The sequence below is a fragment of the Oncorhynchus masou genome, chromosome 6 (assembly GCF_036934945.1).
Source record: "Oncorhynchus masou masou isolate Uvic2021 chromosome 6, UVic_Omas_1.1, whole genome shotgun sequence".
Taxonomy (NCBI): domain Eukaryota; kingdom Metazoa; phylum Chordata; class Actinopteri; order Salmoniformes; family Salmonidae; genus Oncorhynchus; species Oncorhynchus masou.
Window position 1 is genome coordinate 20,451,714 of NC_088217.1, and position 21,312 is coordinate 20,473,025.

Consider the following 21,312-nt stretch of genomic DNA (forward strand, 5'->3'; position numbering starts at 1 on the left):
CATTTACATAGGCATACCACATATAATTTCTACACTAATGCATAAACAGATAAGGAGAATATAATAAAATATATCTTTATTGTCCACTGGTTAGAACAGGAATTTGTCTTCTGCCTTTCTCAACACCCACAGACACACAAACACCAGGAAAGGCAGAGGGTTAGCAGCAGGGTAGCACCCCTGGATGGAGAGCAAATGTTGGGTGTAGAGTGCCTTGCTTAAGGGAACAATAACAGGAGATGTTACATGGGATCAGAGAGCAGCAGCCTTCCAGCTGCCAGTTCAGTTCCATTTCTGTGTTGCCTGGCCCGGGGCTTAAAACCGTGAACCTTCCAGCTGCTGGTCTGCCTCTCTAACCTCTAGATTACTGCATATCATTCAGGTTAGTCCTATCTTGAGTTTTGATCCAGCAAATATTCCAATAGGCCTTTCAGACATTTCTATCTACAAATCATGAATTAAGAGTAAGATAAAGAACAATTGCTAAACATTTCATTTAACCTACTGTCACGCCTACTGTTTGTTGTTTCTTTTGTATTTATTAGTTATTCGTGTTAGTTCGTTCGTTTTGTCTTCACTCAATAAACATGAGTAACTTACATGCTGCATTTCGGTCCGACTCTCCTTCAACTAAACAAGAACGCCGTTACACCTACATAATAATTCACACATAGAAGTCCTTCCTGAAGGTGTAGGCCTACTGTAGGTTACACACTGTGTATTGGCTCAATAAAAGCCCTCATAACATCACCAAATACAATCCAAGGCTTCTGCATCCAACACATTGCATGTCCAGTGTATTCAGTGTGAATGTAAAGTCTGGGGTTATTGGGGTGATGAGGGGGGCTGGTATTGTCTTGGTGTTTGGGGTAGATTTGATCTCAGGGTGACTGTTCTGCAGTAACAGCAAGGCCTGCGATCCAGTGACAACACACTTATGAGGCAGTTCCTTAATCAGGTACCCCCCTGAGTCTCTCTACAAACGCATAAGTCCCCCAGACAGTCTCTGTGTAGCTTCCTTCAGACCCTATGTCCACCTATACCAGCCTTGGGCCCTGTGGGCCCCATGGCCAGCTCAGTGAGAAGCCCCTGGCTCTGGGAGGGCAGATGGAACATGGGCAGCCCTTGGAACAGCTCTGGGAGACCGCTCTCACTGCTGGGGGGCTTGGCAGAATGGGCCTCAAAGTGCACCAGGAGGAAGCGCTCTCCAGCACAGCCCAGTTTGTGTTCTGCCTTGATGCAGCTCAGAGCGGCACTGAACACGTCTGCATACGGGGAGGACAAGCCCTGGAGAAGCCCATTATCCTCCCCCTCCACCTCCTCACCCCCTCCTCCTTCTCCACTCCCTGGACTATATCCTTTCCCTGTTGGCCCTGCTGGTCCCACTGTCGGACCCAGTCCTCTGCCCTCTCCCAGGCTGCCTGTGTCAGTACCAGTATTGCCCTGATCCCTTGACTGTCCAGGTGCTGCAGCTGGGAGTGCAGCCATGGCAGGGGCCCCAGAGAGCACAGCTCAGCCCGACTCCACAGGTCCACAGAGACACTGAAGCCCTGGGCACACAGAGAGGAACCGAGCTCACACACCAGCTCTGACACAGAGCCATCCACGTCCGGCGGGCTCAGCAGCACTATGTGTCCCCTGTTGGCTACTACAGAGGGAGGGAGGGAGGGAGGGAGGGAGGGAGGGAGGGAAGGAAAGGAGGAGGGATATAAGGAGGGAGGAAGGGAGGGGAGGGAGGACGGGGGGAGGGAGGGAGGGGGAGGGAGGGAGGGAGGGAGGGAGGGAGGGAGGGAGGGAGGGAGGGAGGGAGGAGGGAGGGAGGGAAGGGAAGGAAAGGAAGGAGGGATATAAGGAGGGAGGAAGGGAGGGAGGGCAGGACGGAGGGAGGGAGGGAGGGAGGGAGGGAGGGAGGGAGGGAGGGAGGGAGGGAGGGAGGGAGGGAGGGAGGGAGGGAGGGAGGGAGGGAGGGAGGGAGGGAGGGAGGGAGGGAGGGAGGGAGGGAGGGAGGGAGGGAGGGAAAGAAGAAAGGAAGTAGGGAAGGAGGCAAAGGGCATGGGGAGTTAGAAACATTCATTTTCCATTGTTTTGTCAATGATTATTGCTAGATGAATATGTATCTTCTTTATTTTCAGATTGTATATTTGGAGTATGAGAAACCTGCTTACGTCGACCACACTCCTTCTGGTACCATTCCCATGCCCACCCTGTTGGAGAGACAGACATGTGATGTGAAACACACTGACATGGTTCTGTAACACAGAGTCTCCTGTGTCATTTCAAGTAATAGTTGTTTGACCTTTACAAAAGCCCTGGACCATTGTCCAACCCCAAAATTCCTTACTGTAGTAAACACCCACAAGTCAGCTATTGAGAGGATAGGGAATCTGGGACACTGAGGAATACACGTAGTATAGGAAAGATCTTCATTCTCTTTCTTTAAATGTTTTGTATTTTTTCAATCTTGTCTCATCGCTGCAACTCCCCAACGGGCTCGTGAGGTGAAGGTCGAGCAATGCGACCTCTGAAACATAACCCACTTAACCCGGAAGCCAGCCGCAGTAATGTGTCAGAGGAAACACCATTCAACTGACGACTGAGGTCAGCCTGCACCAATGTGTCAGAAGAAACACAGTTCAACTGACGATCAAGGTCAGCCTGCAGGAACTACAAGGAGTCGCTAGAGCGTGATGAGCAAAGGAAAACCCCTGTGGTCAAACCCTCCCCTAACAATCCTGGGCCAATTGTGCACCATCCTATGGGACTCCCAATCACGGCTGGTTGTGAGTCAGCCCGGGATCAAACCCTGGTCTTTAGTGACACCTCTAAGCACAGTGATGCAGTGCCTTAGACCGCTGTGCCACTCAGGGGGCACTCTTTCTCTACATGTTGATCTCCTTTAAAACTACTCCTCTCTCTCTATTAAGACTGATTTGGTGGGAGGCAGAGAGCACATATGTGGTGAGAAGAGCCTAGCACTCACTAACACAACACAAACCTAACACAAGTTTAACACTTTTGGACTCTTTTTGTCTCTACACACAGTGGCTTTGCATGTGTGTAGTTGGGGAGGACCAGAGTGACTCACGTTTCAGTTTACCATGCAGGAAATATAGACAAATTGCTGCTAGGACAGCCAGCATCAGGGAGAGCAGGACCAACAGACTCCAGCGCCAGTGCCACCAACTGGCTGAGAGAGAGAAGTAAAGACATGATTATTTTCCAATCCTCCTAGAATTTCTTACCAGCTTCCCTCTTGTGAACATGTATTTTATTGAGCATACAAATAAATACTTTATTGATGATACAGATTTGAACATAACAGCCATCTTTTTAACACCAAAAATCTGTGGCCAGGAAATCTAACTTGCATTAGTTTCAGTAGGATCCATATCAACTTTGATAATGATACCTCAGCCCTCTCCTAAAATACTCACAGTCAATGGGACAGAAGGGGCCAAGCTCACTGTTCTTCCCTTTAACCTGGAGGGATGGAGACCCCCCCCCCCCCGCCCACCACACACACACACACACACACACACACACACACACACACACACACACACACACACACACACACACACACACACACACACACACACACACACACACACACACACACACACACACACACACACTTAACATAAGATGAGCTCTCATCATGATACGACAGGATCCCAGTTCTGTACTGGGGAACAACGAGAGTCAAACTGTAGAAGTATCTTACCATCACACAGAGATCAAGGCCAGGTACGACATCCTCAAACACACCGGGCATCAGCTAAAACATATAACAAATGTATCTATCATTCAATCAAAATATGTCTTATTCATATCTCACCAGACCACAAAAAAAGCCACAAGTAAAAAACAAAACAAACAATTGCTACATGACAGTAACGTTATATCCCAACAACGAAAAGGTCACTAAAGACGCACCAATAAAAAGCCCAAAAAATGATCAAAAGCATCAATCAAATGGTTGGATATATGTACCCAGTGTCCCCTGCTGTTTTCCCTCCAAATGTCATCTGACAGACGCTGCCTAAAGGCAACCAGCTCTGTGCACCTGTCCATGTCCAAGCCTGCCCCTTTCTGGCAGGGCCACACTTCTGCCTCCACCCTACAGGGGGCAGTCAGGTTCCAGGATAGCATGGCACCACCATTGTTCATTAGGCCCTGCATCACAGATACTGACACATTCTCCCATACATTCCTCTGCAGCAGCTCTGGTGGAGAGAGATAAAGGTATAATATACCATACTTTATAGGGGAGTTATAGATGCAATGGGAATCAACTTCATGGCCCACATTCATTACTGTCATAGTGTAACACAGGTGTAACAAGAAGGATCCTGCATGGTTCTTCTCTTACCGGTGTGGTTTCTAAAGGGACAGCTAATGGATCGATGAGACCTCTCGTCTCCTTTATTCCACCACACCTGAAACACACAAACACACACCGATTAACACACACCTGAAACACACACACAACCAATTAGCACACCTGAAACACACACCCCATATTAACACAACCTGATTAATACACACCTGAAACACAGACACGATTAACATACACCTGAAACACACACACACTGATTACTAAAACACACACACAAAACAGAGAGCAACACAAAAGGGATAACTTTGTCCCACACTGAGTTGGATGTGTCTAGTAACAGCACTACTGACAAAAGTACTGTAGGCCTAATCTAGCTTGAGCTTCTGAGTGGCGCAGTGGTCTAAGGCACTACATCTCAGTGCAAGAGGTGTCACTACAGTCCCTAGTTCAAATCCAGGCTGTGTCACATCCGGCTATGATTGGGAGTGCCATAATGTGGTGGCCAATTGTCATCTGTTTTTGGCTGGGGTAGGCTGTCATTGTAAATAATAATTTGTTCTTAAACTGACTTGCCGAGTTAAATAAAAAATAAGGGGAAATAAAAATCAGTACCTGGAAGCACATGCAGGGGGTGACAGAGTGCAGTGGAACTGTACTCTCCTTACAGGTCTGTAAGACAATAAGCAACATGCTATCACTGGGAAGGGTGAAAGTCTGAGAAAATTGTTGCATATTAACTGAGTTTAAATGAATACCAAGAACATCACAGACCCTGCACACTCCGTTATCTTCATGTTGTAGGCACATTTCCAGTGGGTAGGGGCTGTCATCTGCCTTGTTGACTTGTAGCCTCACCTCATGACTTTCCTGATCAATCAGAGTGCTGAAACTAGGGACTGACAGACACACTGGCCAATTACAGAGCAGACAAATGTAATTTTCTCACTTCAAATAAACCAGAATCATTATGGAAAAACAGAACAAATGGCCATGGACAAACTATTTATTGGTTTGGATAGTCCCCTACAGATGATTTATTTATGCTCAACTGACTATCAGCAAACTGTTCAACTACTTTTATTATGCACTAGCCCTAAACTAGTCTTAACTCTAACCCTAACTCTAGTCTTCACCCTAATCCTAACTCTAAATCTAATCCTTGGCATAGCCCTAGACAAGAGGTTGCATTTGAACAGGGAGGCAATCAATAATCAAATTAACATAATACAAAAATCCCCATAAAAATCTGTCAGTTGAAGCTAGACATCTGTTTTTTGCATTTGATGCATCACAATTCACCGCATCCTCCTATGTCGCACTTACGCATGTGGTGAAAGGTAACAGAGCTAAGGAGGTTTTTGTCAGACCATGAGACATCCCGAAAATCGGTCTTCTCACAAAATCGTCTGTAGCATCTGAACTATTATGACCCCTCTATGGAAAGATGAGACTCCCACGAACATGATGGTGTTCTCTGTTTTGCTCTACACCCCCGAAAATTGTCTGAAGGGGACTGAAGGGGTCTGAAGTCAGTACAGCCGATCTGCCAACTTCTGTCTGTAGTGTCCGAACAGTGTGGGCAACACACTATTTTGACTCCACTATGCAAAGGTGAGACTCTCATGAACATGTCGGTTTTGTCACAAGACTCGTTTGAAGGTCCCCCAGTACCAAAAATATTGGCACCCTTGCACTTTTTTAACATAATGCACCATAATGCACCACAATATAAAAATCACTAATTCAACCAGTTTGAATATAGAGAAAAGGACTCATGTTTTGTATTGTTGTGTGTACCGCAATGAACAAGAAAACTAGATCATTATCTGAGGAGGTCAGACACAAAATTGCAGCCAAGCATGGATAATCTCAAGGCTACAAGTCCATCTCCAGAGACCTTGATGTTCCTGTTTCCACCGTACGTAATGTTATTGATAGGTTTTAAGACCCATCCCACTGTAGCCAACCTGCCTGGACATGGCTGCAAGAGAAAACATTGAAGATTGCAGGCAAGGAATGTTCAAATGGTTAGGAAAGTACCTCGATCAACTGCCACACAGACCTTCAAACACAAGCTGACCTTCAGACACAAGGTACAGTGCCTTGCGAAAGTATTCGGCCCCCTTGAACTTTGCGACCTTTTGCCACATTTCAGGCTTCAAACATAAAGATATAAAACTGTATTTTTTTGTGAAGAATCAACAACAAGTGGGACACAATCATGAAGAGGAACGACATTTATTGGATATTTCAAACTTTTTTAACAAATCAAAAACTGAAAAATTAGGCGTGCAAAATTATTCAGCCCCTTTACTTTCAGTGCAGCAAACTCTCTCCAGAAGTTCAGTGAGGATCTCTGAATGATCCAATGTTGACCTAAATGACTAATGATGATAAATACAAAATTAGGCCATAACAAAAAATAACACCTTCAATACAGTCAAACATTGAGGAGGTTCAGAGGTGTTTTGGGGTTTCTTTGCTGCTTCTGGCACTGGGTGCCTTGAATGTGTGCATGTTATCATGAAATCTGGAGAATATCAAGGCATTCCTAGACTTACGGTGCTTGCTTCGTGTTCCTGGGAAACTATGAAGTATTTTTTTATTTTTTTATGTATTATTTCTTACATTGTTACCACAGGAAATCTTACATTTTATTACATACAGCCGTGAGGAACTATTGGATATAAGAGCAACGTCAACTTACCAACATTATGACCAGAAATACAACTTTCCCAAACGGATCCTCTGTTTGGTCCACCACCCAGGACAGTGGTTCAGATCCCAGCCGACGACCCAAAAAAACGACGCCGCAGAAGGGGCTGACGGAGCGTTCAGGCTCTGTAGACGGGCACACTGCACACTGCTCCCGAGTATACTACTCGCCAATGTCCAGTCTCTTGACAACAAGGTAGATGAAATCCGAGCAAGGGTTGCCTTTCAGAGAGACATCAGAGATTGTAACGTTCTTTGTGTCACCGAAACATGGCTCACTCGGAATACATTATCAGAGTTGGTATAGCCACCTGGTTTCTTCACGCATCACGCCAACAGAAACAAACATCTCTCTGGTAAGAAGAAGGACGGGGTGTATGCCTTATGATTAACGAGACGTGCTGTGACCATAACAACATACAGGAACAAGTCCTTTTGTTCACCTGACCTAGAATTCCTTACAATCAAATACAGACCGCATTATCTACCAAGATTATTCTCTTCGATTATAATCACATTTGTGTATATCCCTCCCAAGCAGACAAATCGACAGCCCTGAAAGAACCATTGGACTCTATGTAAACTGGAAACCACATATTCTGAGGCTTCATTAATTGTAGCTGGGGATGTTAACCTCTTGAAACTCTGGGGGCAGTATTTCATTTTTGGATGAAAAACCTTCCCGTTTTAAACAAGATATTTTGTCACGAAAAGATGCTCGACATGCATATAATTGACAGCTTTGGAAAGAAAACACTCTGACGTTTCCAAAACTGCAAAATATTATCTGTGAGTGCCCCAGAACTAATGCTACAGGCGAAACCAAGATGAAATTTCAAACAGGAAATGCCCCAGATTTTGAATGCGCTGTGTTCCAATGTCTCCTTATATGGCTGTGAATGCGCCAGGAAGGAGCCTACACTTTCTGTCGTTTCCCCAAGGTGTCTGCATCATTGTGACGTATTTGTAGGCATATCATTGGAAGATTGACCATAAGAGACTACATTTACCAGGTGTCCGCCTGGTGTCCTCCGTCAAAATTATTGCGTAATCTCCAGCTGCATGCACGTTTCCATTTGGTTCAGAAGAGAAAGTCAACTGCCACGAATGATTTATCATCGATAGATATGTGAAAAACACCTTGAGGATTGATTCTAAACAACGTTTGCCATGTTTCTGTCGATATTATGGAGTTAATTTTGAAAAAAGTTTGCGTTGTAATGACTGAATTTTCGGGGTTTTTTCTTAGCCAAACGTGATGAACAAAACGGAGCAATTTCTCCTACACAAATAATATTTTTGGAAAAACTGAACATTTGCTATCTAACTGAGAGTCTCCTCATTGAAAACATCCAAAGTTCTTCAAAGGTAAATGATTTTATTTGAATGCTTTTCTTGTTTTTGTGAAAATGTTGCCTGCTGAATGCTAGGCTTAATGCTATGCTAGCTATCAATACTCTTACACAAATGCTTGTGTAGCTATGGTTGAAAAGCATTTTTGAAAATCTGAGATGACAGTGCTGTTAACAAAAGGCTAAGCTTGTGAGCCAATATATTTATTTCATTTCATTTGCGATTTTCATGAATAGTTAACGTTGCGTTATGGTAATGAGCTTGAGGCTATAATTACGCTCCCGGATACGGGATTGCTCGTCGCAATAAGTTAACAAGGCTATTCTGAAAACAAGGCTCCCTAATTTTTGTCAGCATACAGAATGGGTGACCCGTGCTGGCAAAACCCTGGATCATTGTTACTTTAACTTCCGCGACACATACAAAGACCTCCCTCGCCCTCCTTTCGGAAAATCTGACCACGACTCGCAGCCTATAGACAGAAACAAAAACAGGAAACGCCCATGCTCAGGTCTGTATGACGCTGGTCCGACCAATCGGATTCCACGCTTCAAGATTGCTTCGAACACGTGGACTGGGATATGTTCCGCATAGCGTCGGACAACAAAATTGATGAATACGCTGATTCGGTGAGCGAATTTACTAGCAAGTGCATCGGTGATGTTGTACCCACAGCGACTATTAAAACCTTCCCCAACCAGAAACTGTAGATTGATGGCAGCATTCGAGCAAACTGTAAGTGCGAACCATTGCTTTTAATCAGGGCAAGGCGACCGGAAACATGACCGAAAACAAACAGTGTAGCTACTCCCTGCACAAGGCGATCAAACAAGCTAAACGTCAGTATAGAGACAAAGTAGAGTCGCAGTTCAACGGCTCAGACACGAGAGGTATGTGGCAGGGTCTACAGTCAATCACAGACTACAAAAAGAAAACCAGCTCCGTCGTGGACCACGATGTCTTGTTCCCAGACAAACTAAACAAACTCTTTGCTCGCTTTGAGATCAATACAGTGCCACCGACACGGTGCGCTACCAAAACCTGCTGGCTCTCCTTCACTGCAGCCAACGTGAGAAAATATTTAAACATGTTAACCCTCGCAAGACTGCCGGCCTAGACGGCATCCCTAGCCGCGTCCTCACAGCATGTGCAGACCAGCTGGCTGGTGTGTTTACGGACATATTCAATCAATCCTTATCCCAGTCTGCTGTTCCCACATGCTTCAAGAGGGCCACCATTGTTCCTGTTCCCAAGAAAGCTAAGGTAACTGAGCTAAATGACTATCGCAACGTAGCACTCACTTCCGTCATCATGAAGTGCTTTGAGAGACTAGTCAAGGACCATATCACCTCCACCCTACCTGACACCTTAGACCCACTCCAATTTGCTTACCGCCCCAAAGGGTCCACAGACGACACAAGTGCAATCACACTGCACACTGCCCTAACCATCTGGACAAGAGGAATACCTATGTAAGAATGCTGTTCATCAACTTCAGTTCAGCATTTAACATTATAGTACCCTCCAAACTCGTCATTAACCACGAGACCCTGGGTCTCGACCCCGCCATGTGCAACTGGGTCCTGGACTTCCTGACGGGCCTCCCCCAGGTGGTGAGAGTAGAAAAGAACATCTCCACCCCGATGATCCTCAACACTGAGGCCCCACAAGGGTGCGTTCTCAGTCCTCTCCTGTACTCCCTGTTCACCCATGACTGCGTGGCCATGCACGCCTCCAACTCAATCATCAAGTTTGCAGACGACACTACAGTGGTAGGCTTGATTACCAACAACGACGAGACGGCCAACAGGGAGGAGGTGAGGGCCCTCGAAGTGTGGTGTCAGGAAAATAACCTCACACTCAATGTCAACATAACAAAGGAGATGATCGTGGACTTTAGGAAACAGCAGAGGGAGCAGACCCCTATTCACATAGACGGCAGAGTAGTGGAGAAGTTGTAAAGTTTTAAGTTCCTTTGCGTATACATCACAGACAAACTGAAATGGTACACCCACACAGACAGTGTGATGAAGAAGGTGCAGCAGTGCCTCTTCAACCTTAGAAGGCTGAAAAAATTTGGCTTGTCACCAAAAAACCTCACAAACTTTTACAGTTGCACAATTGAGAGCATTCTGTCGGCCTGTATCACCGGCTGGTACGGCAACTGCTTTGCCTGCAACCATAAGACTCTCCAGAGAGTAGAGAGGTCTGCACAACGCATCACCGGGGGCAAACTACCTGCCCTCCATGAAACCTACACCACCCGATGTCACAGGAAGGCCAAAAAGATCATCAAGGACAACAACCACCCGAGCCACTGCCTGTTCACTCCGCTATCATCCAGAAGGCGAGGTCAGTACAGCTGCTGCCAACATACTGACTCAAATCTCTAGCCCCTTCAATAATTAAAAATCGGATGTAATAAATGTATCACTAGCCACTTTAAACAATGCCACTATATATAATGTTTACGTACCCTACATTACTCATCTCATATATATACACTGTACTCTAATCCATCTACTACATCTTGCCTATGCCGTTCGGCCATCGCTCATCCATATACTTTTATGTGCATATTCTTATTCATTCCTTTACACTTGTGTGTGTGTATATATATATATATATATATATATATATATATATATATATATATATATATATATATATATATCCTGATCTTTCTTATATCTCTCAGATATAGAACACACACTTCAGAAAAAACTTCCTTTTGAATATTTGGGGGGGGGGGGGGGCTGCTATCTGCTGTTCCATGTAGTGAATCTGTTCATTAATCCATTTGTAAGGGCTTGTAGCAGGAAGGTCAAAAATTATTTTCATCAAATTATTTTGTAATATATAAAACAAATTATACCTCAAGGGTTCTTACAAATCTAAATCATATAGCTAAATGATCCTTGGTATGACCTTCTTAAAACAATTTAGCTTCTTAGAACCCCCCTCCCCGGCTTAGGCAGGGCTAAGACTCTTATGGGTTAATCATCTATAGAGGACTGTCCATTAATTAAAGTGAGACCAATATTAAAGTAAGACCAAAATTAAAGTCCTGCACACAGAACACAGGAGATGTAATAACCAAAGTATTAGAATGAGTTGAATAGAAATGGAACCCGATTGAATGCTGTACAGTGCTTTCTGTTTTTACTTCTTGCTTTACTCCTATGGTTACACTCCTGAATAGAGATACCCATTCTAGTAATTCTATTTATATGGTATTAACAACATAGGAACCATAGAAACAAACAAATGTAGAACATAGAGCATGTAACTCACTGTCACACTCTTCTACAACCCCCCGTGCAGCAGATGAGCACACTAAGGGCAGATAGGACAAATAATTATTAGATCTCAAAATTTCAGAGGATCAATTACTAACAAATATGTATTGACAGTCAAAGCAATGACATAAAATGTTAGATTACTATGGGAAATGCAATACCTTCATCCACTGAGGGAAGCACCACTTTCGAGTGGTGGGAACAAACATGCACAGTCACCTGACTGTTGAAGGACACTGCATTATCTTTAAGCAGCAGTGACAGCCATGCCTGCTGGGTATAGATGAACATAGAAATTAATTGCAAAACACACACACATGCACCCACGCATGGACACACACACGCACACACGCACGCACGCACGCACGCACACACACACACACACACACACACACATGGAATGTACCTTGGATGTAGCTTGCCCATCCAGAGCAGCAGGGATCACTGTGAACTCCAGAATCTTGCAAATGTCCATTCCTAGTTCTGGTACGTTGTAACATACATTCACATATGATGCTGAAACACAGAGAACCCAGTACCATGCGTTACAAGCTAATACGGGTGTACTCTACCAAACTGTTGTCTTTTTCAATTTTAACAGCAGCATAAAAAATGGAGCTTTGAGTGTTCACACACCTGTCTGGTGGTTTCTGGGCTGGATGTCAAGGTGAATATGTAGGCAGGGTCTGCATGCCGTGCCCTGTCTGCAGCACAGCACCGGCTGCACCTCTAGATTGACAGGACACTCTGGGATCAGAACCACAGCACCTGCCTTCACTGTGCAGTTAGAGATACCCTGATGAGAGACAAGGTAAACAGTCACTACACAACTACTGTTGTTGTATGCAAGTATTATACTCTATTCATCCATACATACACAGTAACTACACACCTACCGATAGGTACCCTACTGTGTTCAACCCAGTGACGTGCAGTCAGGGTAGACAAGTTAGCCAGTGCCTACCCTGTGATAATCGAATCAAAATAGCTGTTATGAAAATCCAAATTAAAAATATAGTAAAAAATACATGTTCACAACAACAAACAAATATCTAATGTTTTCTCTCAATGATTCTGGTGGTTTGTACATTGAAAATACCAACATTTGCTAAAACTGCATAAGAAACACTCAGGAGAGGTGCCAGGGTATGCATCACTGACTGCCGGATGCAGTGCCTACCTTCCCATTCATTGAAACGCATTCAAATCACATTCCTGACTCTTTTCACTGTTGATGGAAAGAGCAAGCACTGTATATTACCGATGGTGCTAGCTACATTAATTTCATTGAGCAAATTTCATAGTTTGTACATGCGCATTGCCTTAAAAATGTTTTTGTATATCAGAGATAGTCACCTCTTCCCCTTTGAGGATATGCAGAGCTTATGGTTGTGTTTAAATAGTTTGGCACTGTCATTCCCTGAGTGTCAACTAACATTAATGAAGTTAACTAGCTAGCATACACATTAACCTGACAAAATTGATATCATCCAGAAGGATAGATTAATGGATTTAATTTACAAGTGAAGGTAGGCCTTAAATCATTTTCCTTTGCAATTAGCAGGTCATTGTTGAATGAACATGAGAAAAACTTTTTTTTTCAAATGTGTGAAACATATGTAACTTGCTCCATCATTATCAGTCGCATGGACCACAACATACATGTAAGCTATATATACTGTTGAAAAGAGAAGATTTTTAGCTTCATAACGATATCAAACATGTGTATCAACTGTCAAAACTCTGATTAGCTGTTAATAAAGAGAAAATCATCCCAGAAATGTGCTGTCATTTTTCAGTACAGGCTTCCTTCCTTTCATTCTGTCAATTAAATGAGTATTGTGGAGTAACTACAATGTTGTTGATCCATCCTTAGTTTTCTCTTATCAACAGCCATTAAACTCTGTAACTATTTTAAAGTCACCATTGGCCTCGTGGTGAAATGCCTGAGCGGTTTCCTTCCTCTCCAGAAACTAAGTTAGGAAGGACGCCTGTATCTTTGTAGTGACAGGGTTTATTGATAATTTAAGTGTCTAGGCCCCTTACTTTTAACAATCTTTACTAATGCCATGGCACTGGCTGTCTATGTATGTGGATGAATCAACACTATACACGTCAGCTGCTACAGTGAGTGAATACATTGCAACACTTAACAAAGAGTTGCAGTTACTTTCAGAATAGGTGGCAAGGTATAAGTTAGTCCTACATATTTCAAAAACTAAAAGCATTGTATTTGGTACAAGTCAATCACTAAACCCTAAACCTCATCTAAATATTACAATGAATAATGTGGAAATTGAACAAGTTGAGGTGACTAAACTGCTTGGAGTAACCTTGGACAAGTAACCTTAACTGTCATGGTCCAAAAATGTTGATACAACAGTAGCTAAAATGGGGAAAAGTCTGTCCATAATAAAGCACTTCTCTGCCTTCTTAACAACATTAACAACAAGGCAGGTCCCACAGGCCCTTGTTTTGTCGCACCTGGACTACTGTTCAGTCGTGTGGTCAGGTGCCACAAAGAGGGACCTCAGAAAATGACAACTGACCAATTTTGGTCATTTTTCCGCTGTCCCGGTAAATTCCACCAGATGGCAAATGGAATCTTATTGCAAATGTACAAAACATCACCAATCACGACATGGCCATTTCTCCTAAACGGAAAAGACTTCGAAGACAAAACTTGGTGAGCATAGGTTTGGACTAATGGGCTGTTAACCCAGAAACAAGATGGCATTGATTTTTCTTGGATTAAAGGTCAAAAATGAAAATAGCGTGCTAATTTGACCACTTCACGTCAAAGAACATGAACCTATGGTGTCGGGAAAAAAAGAACCAGCCATTTATTTATCATAATTTAAGAGAAATCGTACAATGGACAATTGGTGAAGTTCAAAGAAATGTGTGTTTAAAAGCAAGTTACAGATCCAGTTGCGGCGTGTTCAGACTAATCCGTTAAGGCAAGTTTTGGAGTTCTGCGAGATTTCTGTGAATTTTTGTGGTTTTCTGAAATCACACACACTCATTCAACCCTCTGTAAATCAGTCAGTTCTTAACGTAAAGACCTAAACCTCAAAATTCTGTAAGAGCCTCTCCCAAGGAGGATATGCATTCACTTTCAGCTTCCTGTGTCAACCGGAAGTGCCTTAAATTGGGTTTATAGGGGCTGATTTTAAAGGGTTAAAAAGATCAGATCTTTCCAAAACTTCATATGTGTGATTAGGCAACCCTCATGAACTGTAAATCAATAATTTCTCCCAACAGATGTCAAAGAAAAAACTCTCTCTCACACACACACACACACACACACACACACACACACACACACACACACACACACACACACACACACACACACACACACACACACACACACACACACACACACACACACACACACACACACACACACACACACACACACACACACAGCAAGGATGGAGTGACACGGTACGGGGCTTAAAGACACACAGAGCCTGTAATGGCATTACCATAATCTACGGTCAAGCGGGGAATCTCGTTAAACTCGGCACAGCCTAGAGATTATGGGCCTACTTTTTGAAAAAATAATGAAGCCTGGACCAAAATTTCAGGTGCTTTTGGGTGACAGCGGGAGAACCATTGGGGTTAGAATTCGACCTCAGGAACGTTCCTGAGGTCCTCCCGATCTGTGCAAGCCTAAACTTGACCATGTGGCATTAACCTTTAACAGTGAAAAGAAGGTGTTTACATCAAACAGTTTGTAATGACTCTCCCCATCGGAATACATTGTCTGCTCCCCTAAATTCAAGCTGAAGCCTATGTGGGTTATGAATGCCTTATGAACCTGTCTTCGATGACAATTCTTCAAGCCACTTTGAGGTCTACCTGTGTTGATTCTAAGCTTCCTGGAGCAACCGGAAGTGGTGAAATTCACCCTAAAGGTGTTTTGATGTACCTAACCTGCAGTTTGTGAAAATCATTGCATTCAAACCTTTGTAAATAAGTCAATTCTTAACGTAAAGACTTTAAACTCAGGATTCTGTAAAAGCCTACCCCAAAGAGGATATGTGTTCACTTTCAGCTTCCTGTGCCAACCGAACGTTTGTTAAATTGGGGTCATAGGGGCTGTTTCGAAGGGTTAAAAAAGTAATATCTTTCCAAAACTTCAAATGTGTGATAAGGCAACCCTCATGAACTGTAGAACAGTCATTTCTCCCATAATATTTCAAAGAAAAACTCACACACACACACACACCAAGGATGGAGCCTGCAATAGTCACCTTCGTTCAAACTATCAAAGAACCGTCAGACCTAGAGCTCTGAAACTTTGAAAACCTGTTCTAGAGCTCAAGTTGATAGTGCACAATGAGTTATGTGGCTCTGTAAGATTCTCAGACCAAGAAACAGCCTCGTACATTTGCAATAACTTCAATTCATTTTGAGCATCACGAAAACGACGACATTTAGAAAAGTCCCAGAGTCGCAAGATTAGGTGCATTGAAACCGCCTTCGGCCCATAGAGACGGACCCTAATGTTTCTGTCCTATAGCTCATTCAAGGACCCAATAGCAATGCACGGAAAATGTTGATTTTCAGCACCAATTAAGGTCGCTGCTCGGGCTCCAAATGACCTATTGAGCCGAAACTTGGGATTCGGGGTTGCCTCAGCTAGGCCTACACATAATGTCAGAACTGGACCCGCAGCTAGAACGTAACTACATGTTAATTGTTTTTATTATTGTTTAAACAGAAGGCGCTGTGAATTTTGGGCCTGCTCTGAAATATATGATGGTTGTCTTCTGAAAGAGTTGGAAAAAGTGGGTTTGTTGTCAGCTTGTATCAGTTTGGTGTCAGAATGATATCTAGTTGACTGATGGACGGTGACTTGCTGGCTGACTTTTGTCCATATGCAATATGTTTAAACAGTGATAGACCATCACCAAATGGACATTCTGAAATCAACACCAACGAGCGATGGAGAGGATCCAGAATCACTGCCCGGCCATCTCGAGTTCATTGGGCCAGTCAATTTTGCATTCCTGCAGTAGATTTGAGCATGTCAAATTGGAATGGGTTACCAGAAGCACATTTTTAAAATGTTTTTAATGCCTTTAGGAGGGTGCAAGGGGTCTACGGTTGGGTAGGGAGCACCCCCCACCCGTGCCCATCCAATAGGGGGTGCCCCTGGTCATTTTGGATGTTTAAAAAAAAATACAAATAAACAGAGTCACACTTCTCCCTCATCATACATGACAAATAGACCATCTAGCTTGATTCATGGCTTAACATAGTGTTATATATAATTTGGGCAGTATAAATGCCATTTGGACATGGTTCACTGACTTTTGGGTTTGGAAACTGACTTCCTATGATGGTACATGGCAAATGGATATAACATCCTGATTTGGCACTTTCAATTCTTTCATATTGCATTTGGACATTTCTTATTGCATTTGGCAATGGTTCACCGACTTTTGACTTCCTATGAAATCATATTGCAAATGGACAAAACATATGCCTTATGGACAACTAAAAACATATGACAATAAAATATGACTAAAGTATGTTCATATAGTTCTTATACATGTATAATTGACCCCAAAAAATCAAAAGAATTTCGGAAAATGGTCCAGAAAGCACTTTTTAAATTAACCTTTTGCGTGTAGGGGGCAATATTTTCATTTTTGGCTAAAAACGTACCCATTTGAAATAGCGTATTTCTCAGCCCCAGAACCTGGAGTATGCATATACTTGTCATATTAGGATAGAAAACACTCTAAAGTTTCCAAAACTGTAAAATTATTGTCTGTGAGTATAGCAAAACTGATATTACAGGCAAAAACCTGATGGAAAATCCAATCAGGAAGTGCCTCTTATTTTGAAACATCTCTGTTCCTATGCATGCCTATCCTAAAGCATGAAGTCTTGAATCTTGCATCGTTTTATATATCAACTCATACACCCTGTATCTGTATGGCACAGTTGTCAACACCGTGGTCCTCAAATGAAACTGGTATACTTTCCTATTTATGCTATTTTTATTCCTCCGCCAGTTTTGATCCTTTATATTGGGCAGTTCCCTCCCTCCTCCCGCTGCCACCTGCCTCCTCCATTTTGGGGGTAATACTGTAATCAATTGGTTGTACTCTTGGATTGAGCAGACCTTCCCATACAATTCTGAACTCCACGAAAGACATAACTCTACCATTACAATTTACAATATAATTTAAGAACAAAATACCCTTTTCAAACATCTTTCTCATAAATACAGGTCTTTCATCAACCAGCATATTTGAGTTCAGCGATAATATTTGTTGTATCTGTAAAAAGTATCATATTCAATTAATCGAAAATGAGACATGGCAATCTGCACAAAGGCAAAAAGGCAATTTTTAAACAATGGAGGAGCTTTTCTTAGTAAACTGCTGGAGAACCATTTAGGGTTCAAGTAAAACTTTTGAATAAGTGAAGCTTTTAAAGAGAGTTTTAGTGCTTTTCTATTTAATAATCTCAACCCACCCAATTCACATTCATTATATAGATATGCATGCTTTATTTTGTCTTGTTTAGCGTTCCAGATAAAGAAAAATATTTTTTGCTCATATGATTTGAAAAATGTATCATCAGGAGTAGCCAGTGCCATAAGTAAGTGAATAAACTGAAATATGACTAAGGACTTAATCAGGGCAATTTTTCCATAAATAGACATATATTTACCTCTCCATGTTTTCTGTTGAAATTCATTTTAGAGAGCTCATTTATATATTTTGTGATATGAATACCAAGTATGTCTACTTCACCGTCAGCCCATTTGATAGGTAAACTGCAGGGTAATGTACAAGTTGTATTTTTTAAAGATCCAATACGTAATATTGTACACTTATCATAATTAGGTTTTAGTCCAGAGAGTCCGGAAAAGTTATCTAGATCTTCAATGAGACATTGCAGGGATCTAGCTTGTCGACTTAATATAATATTTGAGTCATCGGCATACATGGACAACTTTGTTTTTAAGCCTTGGATATCTAATCCTCTAATGTTGTGATTGGATCTGATTTTAATAGCTAGCATTTCGATGGCCATAACGAATAGATATTGTGACTGCAGACACCCTTGTTTAACTCCTCTCGACAAATGTAAACTCTCTGAGAAGTAGCCACTATTTACTATTTTACACCTAGGGTTGCTATACATTACTTTTACACATTTTAGATTTTAGAATCACCGAAATGTAAAACATTCTGGCATTTATAAATAAAATCCAGTCTTTCTTTATCAGAGGCCTTTTCAAAATCCGCTATAAATACCAGGTCTGGCTTCTTAGATGTTTCATGATGTTCTATTATTTCTAGTAGTTGTCGTATATTATCTCCAATGTATCATCCATGTAAAAAACCTGTCTGATCAGGATGAACAATACCTGGTAAAACCTTTTTAATTCTGAGTGCTATGCATTTAGCTAGTATTTTTGCATCACTACATTGAAATGTAAGGTGCCTCCAGTTTTTTTAGATAGACTGGATCTTTATATTTGCCATCTGGGTCTTGCTTTAATAATAGTGAAATCAGACCTTCATGCTGAGTACCTGACAGGCTACCATTTCTATAGGAGTAGTTAAAACAAGCTAACAATGGAACAATCTAACAACTAAACAAAAGGGTTCGGGATAGAGGTTAGAGAATTAGATCAGTAACCGAAAGGTTGCTGGATCGAATCCCCAAGCTGACAAGGTAGAAATCTGTCATTCTGCCCCTGAACAAGGCAGTTAACCCACTGTTCCTAGGCCATCATTGTAAATAAGAATTTGTTATTTAACTGAATTGCCTAGTTAAATAAAGGTAAAATAAATAAATAATGTAGTATATCAAAAAAGGCTTGATATACCTCTGGATCTTTCTGTACATTTGTTACATTTCAAAAGTGTTTATTATTTGGAAAGAATTCAACATTTCTTTCTTCTGAGGCACACTTTCTCTGTTCCGTTCCCATCTCTGTCTTTCCTGTCCCTCATTTCTGTCAGACTCCTTAACTCCCTCCCTCCCTCTCTTTCTCTCACACACACCTTGATTGTTGACCTCTCATTATCATGATCATTAGTTTATTACCTCTGAGCAGGTGAAGTGTTCACTCTTATAGTCAAGCATCTCCAACTCCAAAGCTGAAGCGAAAATCTGGATCAAGAAAAGGATTGCAAGCGACCACCACAAAAACATTGCTTTCATAATTTTCCTCAAATTTGACACATTGAGGTTTGTACCACTTTGATCCTCAAGCACTTGTTTTCTTCATCTGTGATTATCAACTGTTGTCAGATATGTCCACCCACAACCCCATCAGCACGCCTCTGTGTTTCTGGCGACACATGGAAAACAAGTTGAGCAAGTTCTAAAATCAAGTTGAGCAAGTCCAATTTTCTGGCATTGAGCTTTGTTAGAAGTCTAGACTGATGCCAACTTCCTGATGTCAGACACCAGCCTGTGTTGAAGAATTGAGGGGATTACCTGAGGGAAACAGAGAGAACAAAGTGCTGCCTGTAAACTAAGATTAGATAGATATTTGTGACATGCCTTGCTCAATTTCAACTGGTACAGTAAACATTAATGACAGCCTAGCCATGATAGAATGAGAGAATAGCCCACAGTTGTGTCAAGTTGGCTGAATGTCCTTTGGGTGGTGGACCATCCTTGATACACACAGGAAACTTAAGAGTGTGAAAAACCCAGTTCTTTACACAAACTGGTGCACCTGGCACCTACTACCATACCCCATTCAAAGGCACCTCAATATTTTGTCTTGCACATTCACCCTCTGAATGGCACACATACATAATCCATATCTCAATGATCTCAAGGCTTAAAATGTTTCTTTAACATGTCATCTCCCCTTCATCTACACTGATTGTAGTGGATTTAACAAGTGACATCGATAAGGGATCATAGCCTTCACTTGGATTCACCTGGTCAGTCTATGTCATGAAAAGAGCAGGTTTTCTTAATGTTTGGTACACTCAGTGTCTATCATATGTAGTATGTTATTCTAATCAGCAGTTACATGAGCATACATGTGTAATACTTACAGCATAGATATTTTATCTTCACATCCATCTGCCAGAGTATATTACATTCCTTGATTGAAAAAGCTACAACTCTACGCAGTAAGGGAATACAGTGATTATGTATCCTGTGAAATCCAACAGTTTTGTTGTTAGTGTGCTCTGTCAATGCCAGGTAATTGGTATTTGGTAGGTTGAGTCATGTGGTGATTGTCGCTCAACCATGGCATGATCCCTCCCCTCTGTGTCCTTGTCCAGCCCCCGTGTCCTTCTCCAGCCCCCCCCCCCAATTGGCCCAGCGTCGTCCGGGTTTGGCCGGAGTAAGCTGTCATTGTAAATAAGAATTTGTTCTTAACTGATTTGCCTAGTTAAAACATTTTTTTTAAACATACACGTTACAGCCCATTACAACCCATAGTAATAGACAAGGCAACGCAGCAGTAATATCCAGCAGGAACCCTGCTTGTTTATTGTGGTAAAACTTTAACTAATGTACCCAGACGGATCAAAGTCTATATCCTTGGCTGTGTGTGTGTGTTATCAGTGAGGTATAAATCCAATGTAAAGTCTG

General features: G+C 42.3%; 1 protein-coding gene across 2 annotated transcripts; it reads right to left on the reverse strand.

Annotated features, from left to right (window-relative positions):
- Positions 1–1,095: 1,095 nt before the first annotated feature.
- Positions 1,096–20,934, reverse strand: LOC135541512 (uncharacterized). 2 transcript variants are annotated; one of them, XM_064967828.1, is made up of 15 exons: positions 20,766–20,934; positions 19,795–20,190; positions 12,343–12,502; positions 12,113–12,222; positions 11,868–11,976; positions 11,702–11,743; positions 5,111–5,235; positions 4,952–5,008; positions 4,373–4,439; positions 3,994–4,226; positions 3,725–3,778; positions 3,435–3,480; positions 3,086–3,187; positions 2,166–2,204; positions 1,096–1,648 (listed from the first exon to the last, which is right to left on the reverse strand). In XM_064967828.1, exons 2-15 carry the CDS (start codon positions 19,909–19,911, stop codon positions 1,245–1,247), a joined length of 1,665 nt encoding a protein of 554 aa, XP_064823900.1. In that variant the 5' UTR covers positions 19,912–20,190; positions 20,766–20,934; the 3' UTR covers positions 1,096–1,244. The 2 variants fall into 2 exon arrangements, with proteins under 2 accessions (XP_064823900.1, XP_064823899.1); XM_064967827.1 differs by having other exon boundaries at positions 11,868–11,979.
- Positions 20,935–21,312: the final 378 nt, after the last annotated feature.

Coding starts and splice junctions, on each gene's coding strand:
- LOC135541512 (XM_064967827.1), bottom strand. CDS start 19,911: ATGAAAGCAATGTTTTTGTGGTGGTCGCTTGCAATCCTTTTCTTGATC. Junction 12,503..19,794: donor AACACTTCACCTGCTCAGAG/GTAATAAACTAA, acceptor GTCTCTCATCAG/GGTATCTCTAACTGCACAGT. Junction 1,649..2,165: donor CCAGAAGGAGTGTGGTCGAC/GTAAGCAGGTTT, acceptor CTCCCTCTGTAG/TAGCCAACAGGGGACACATA.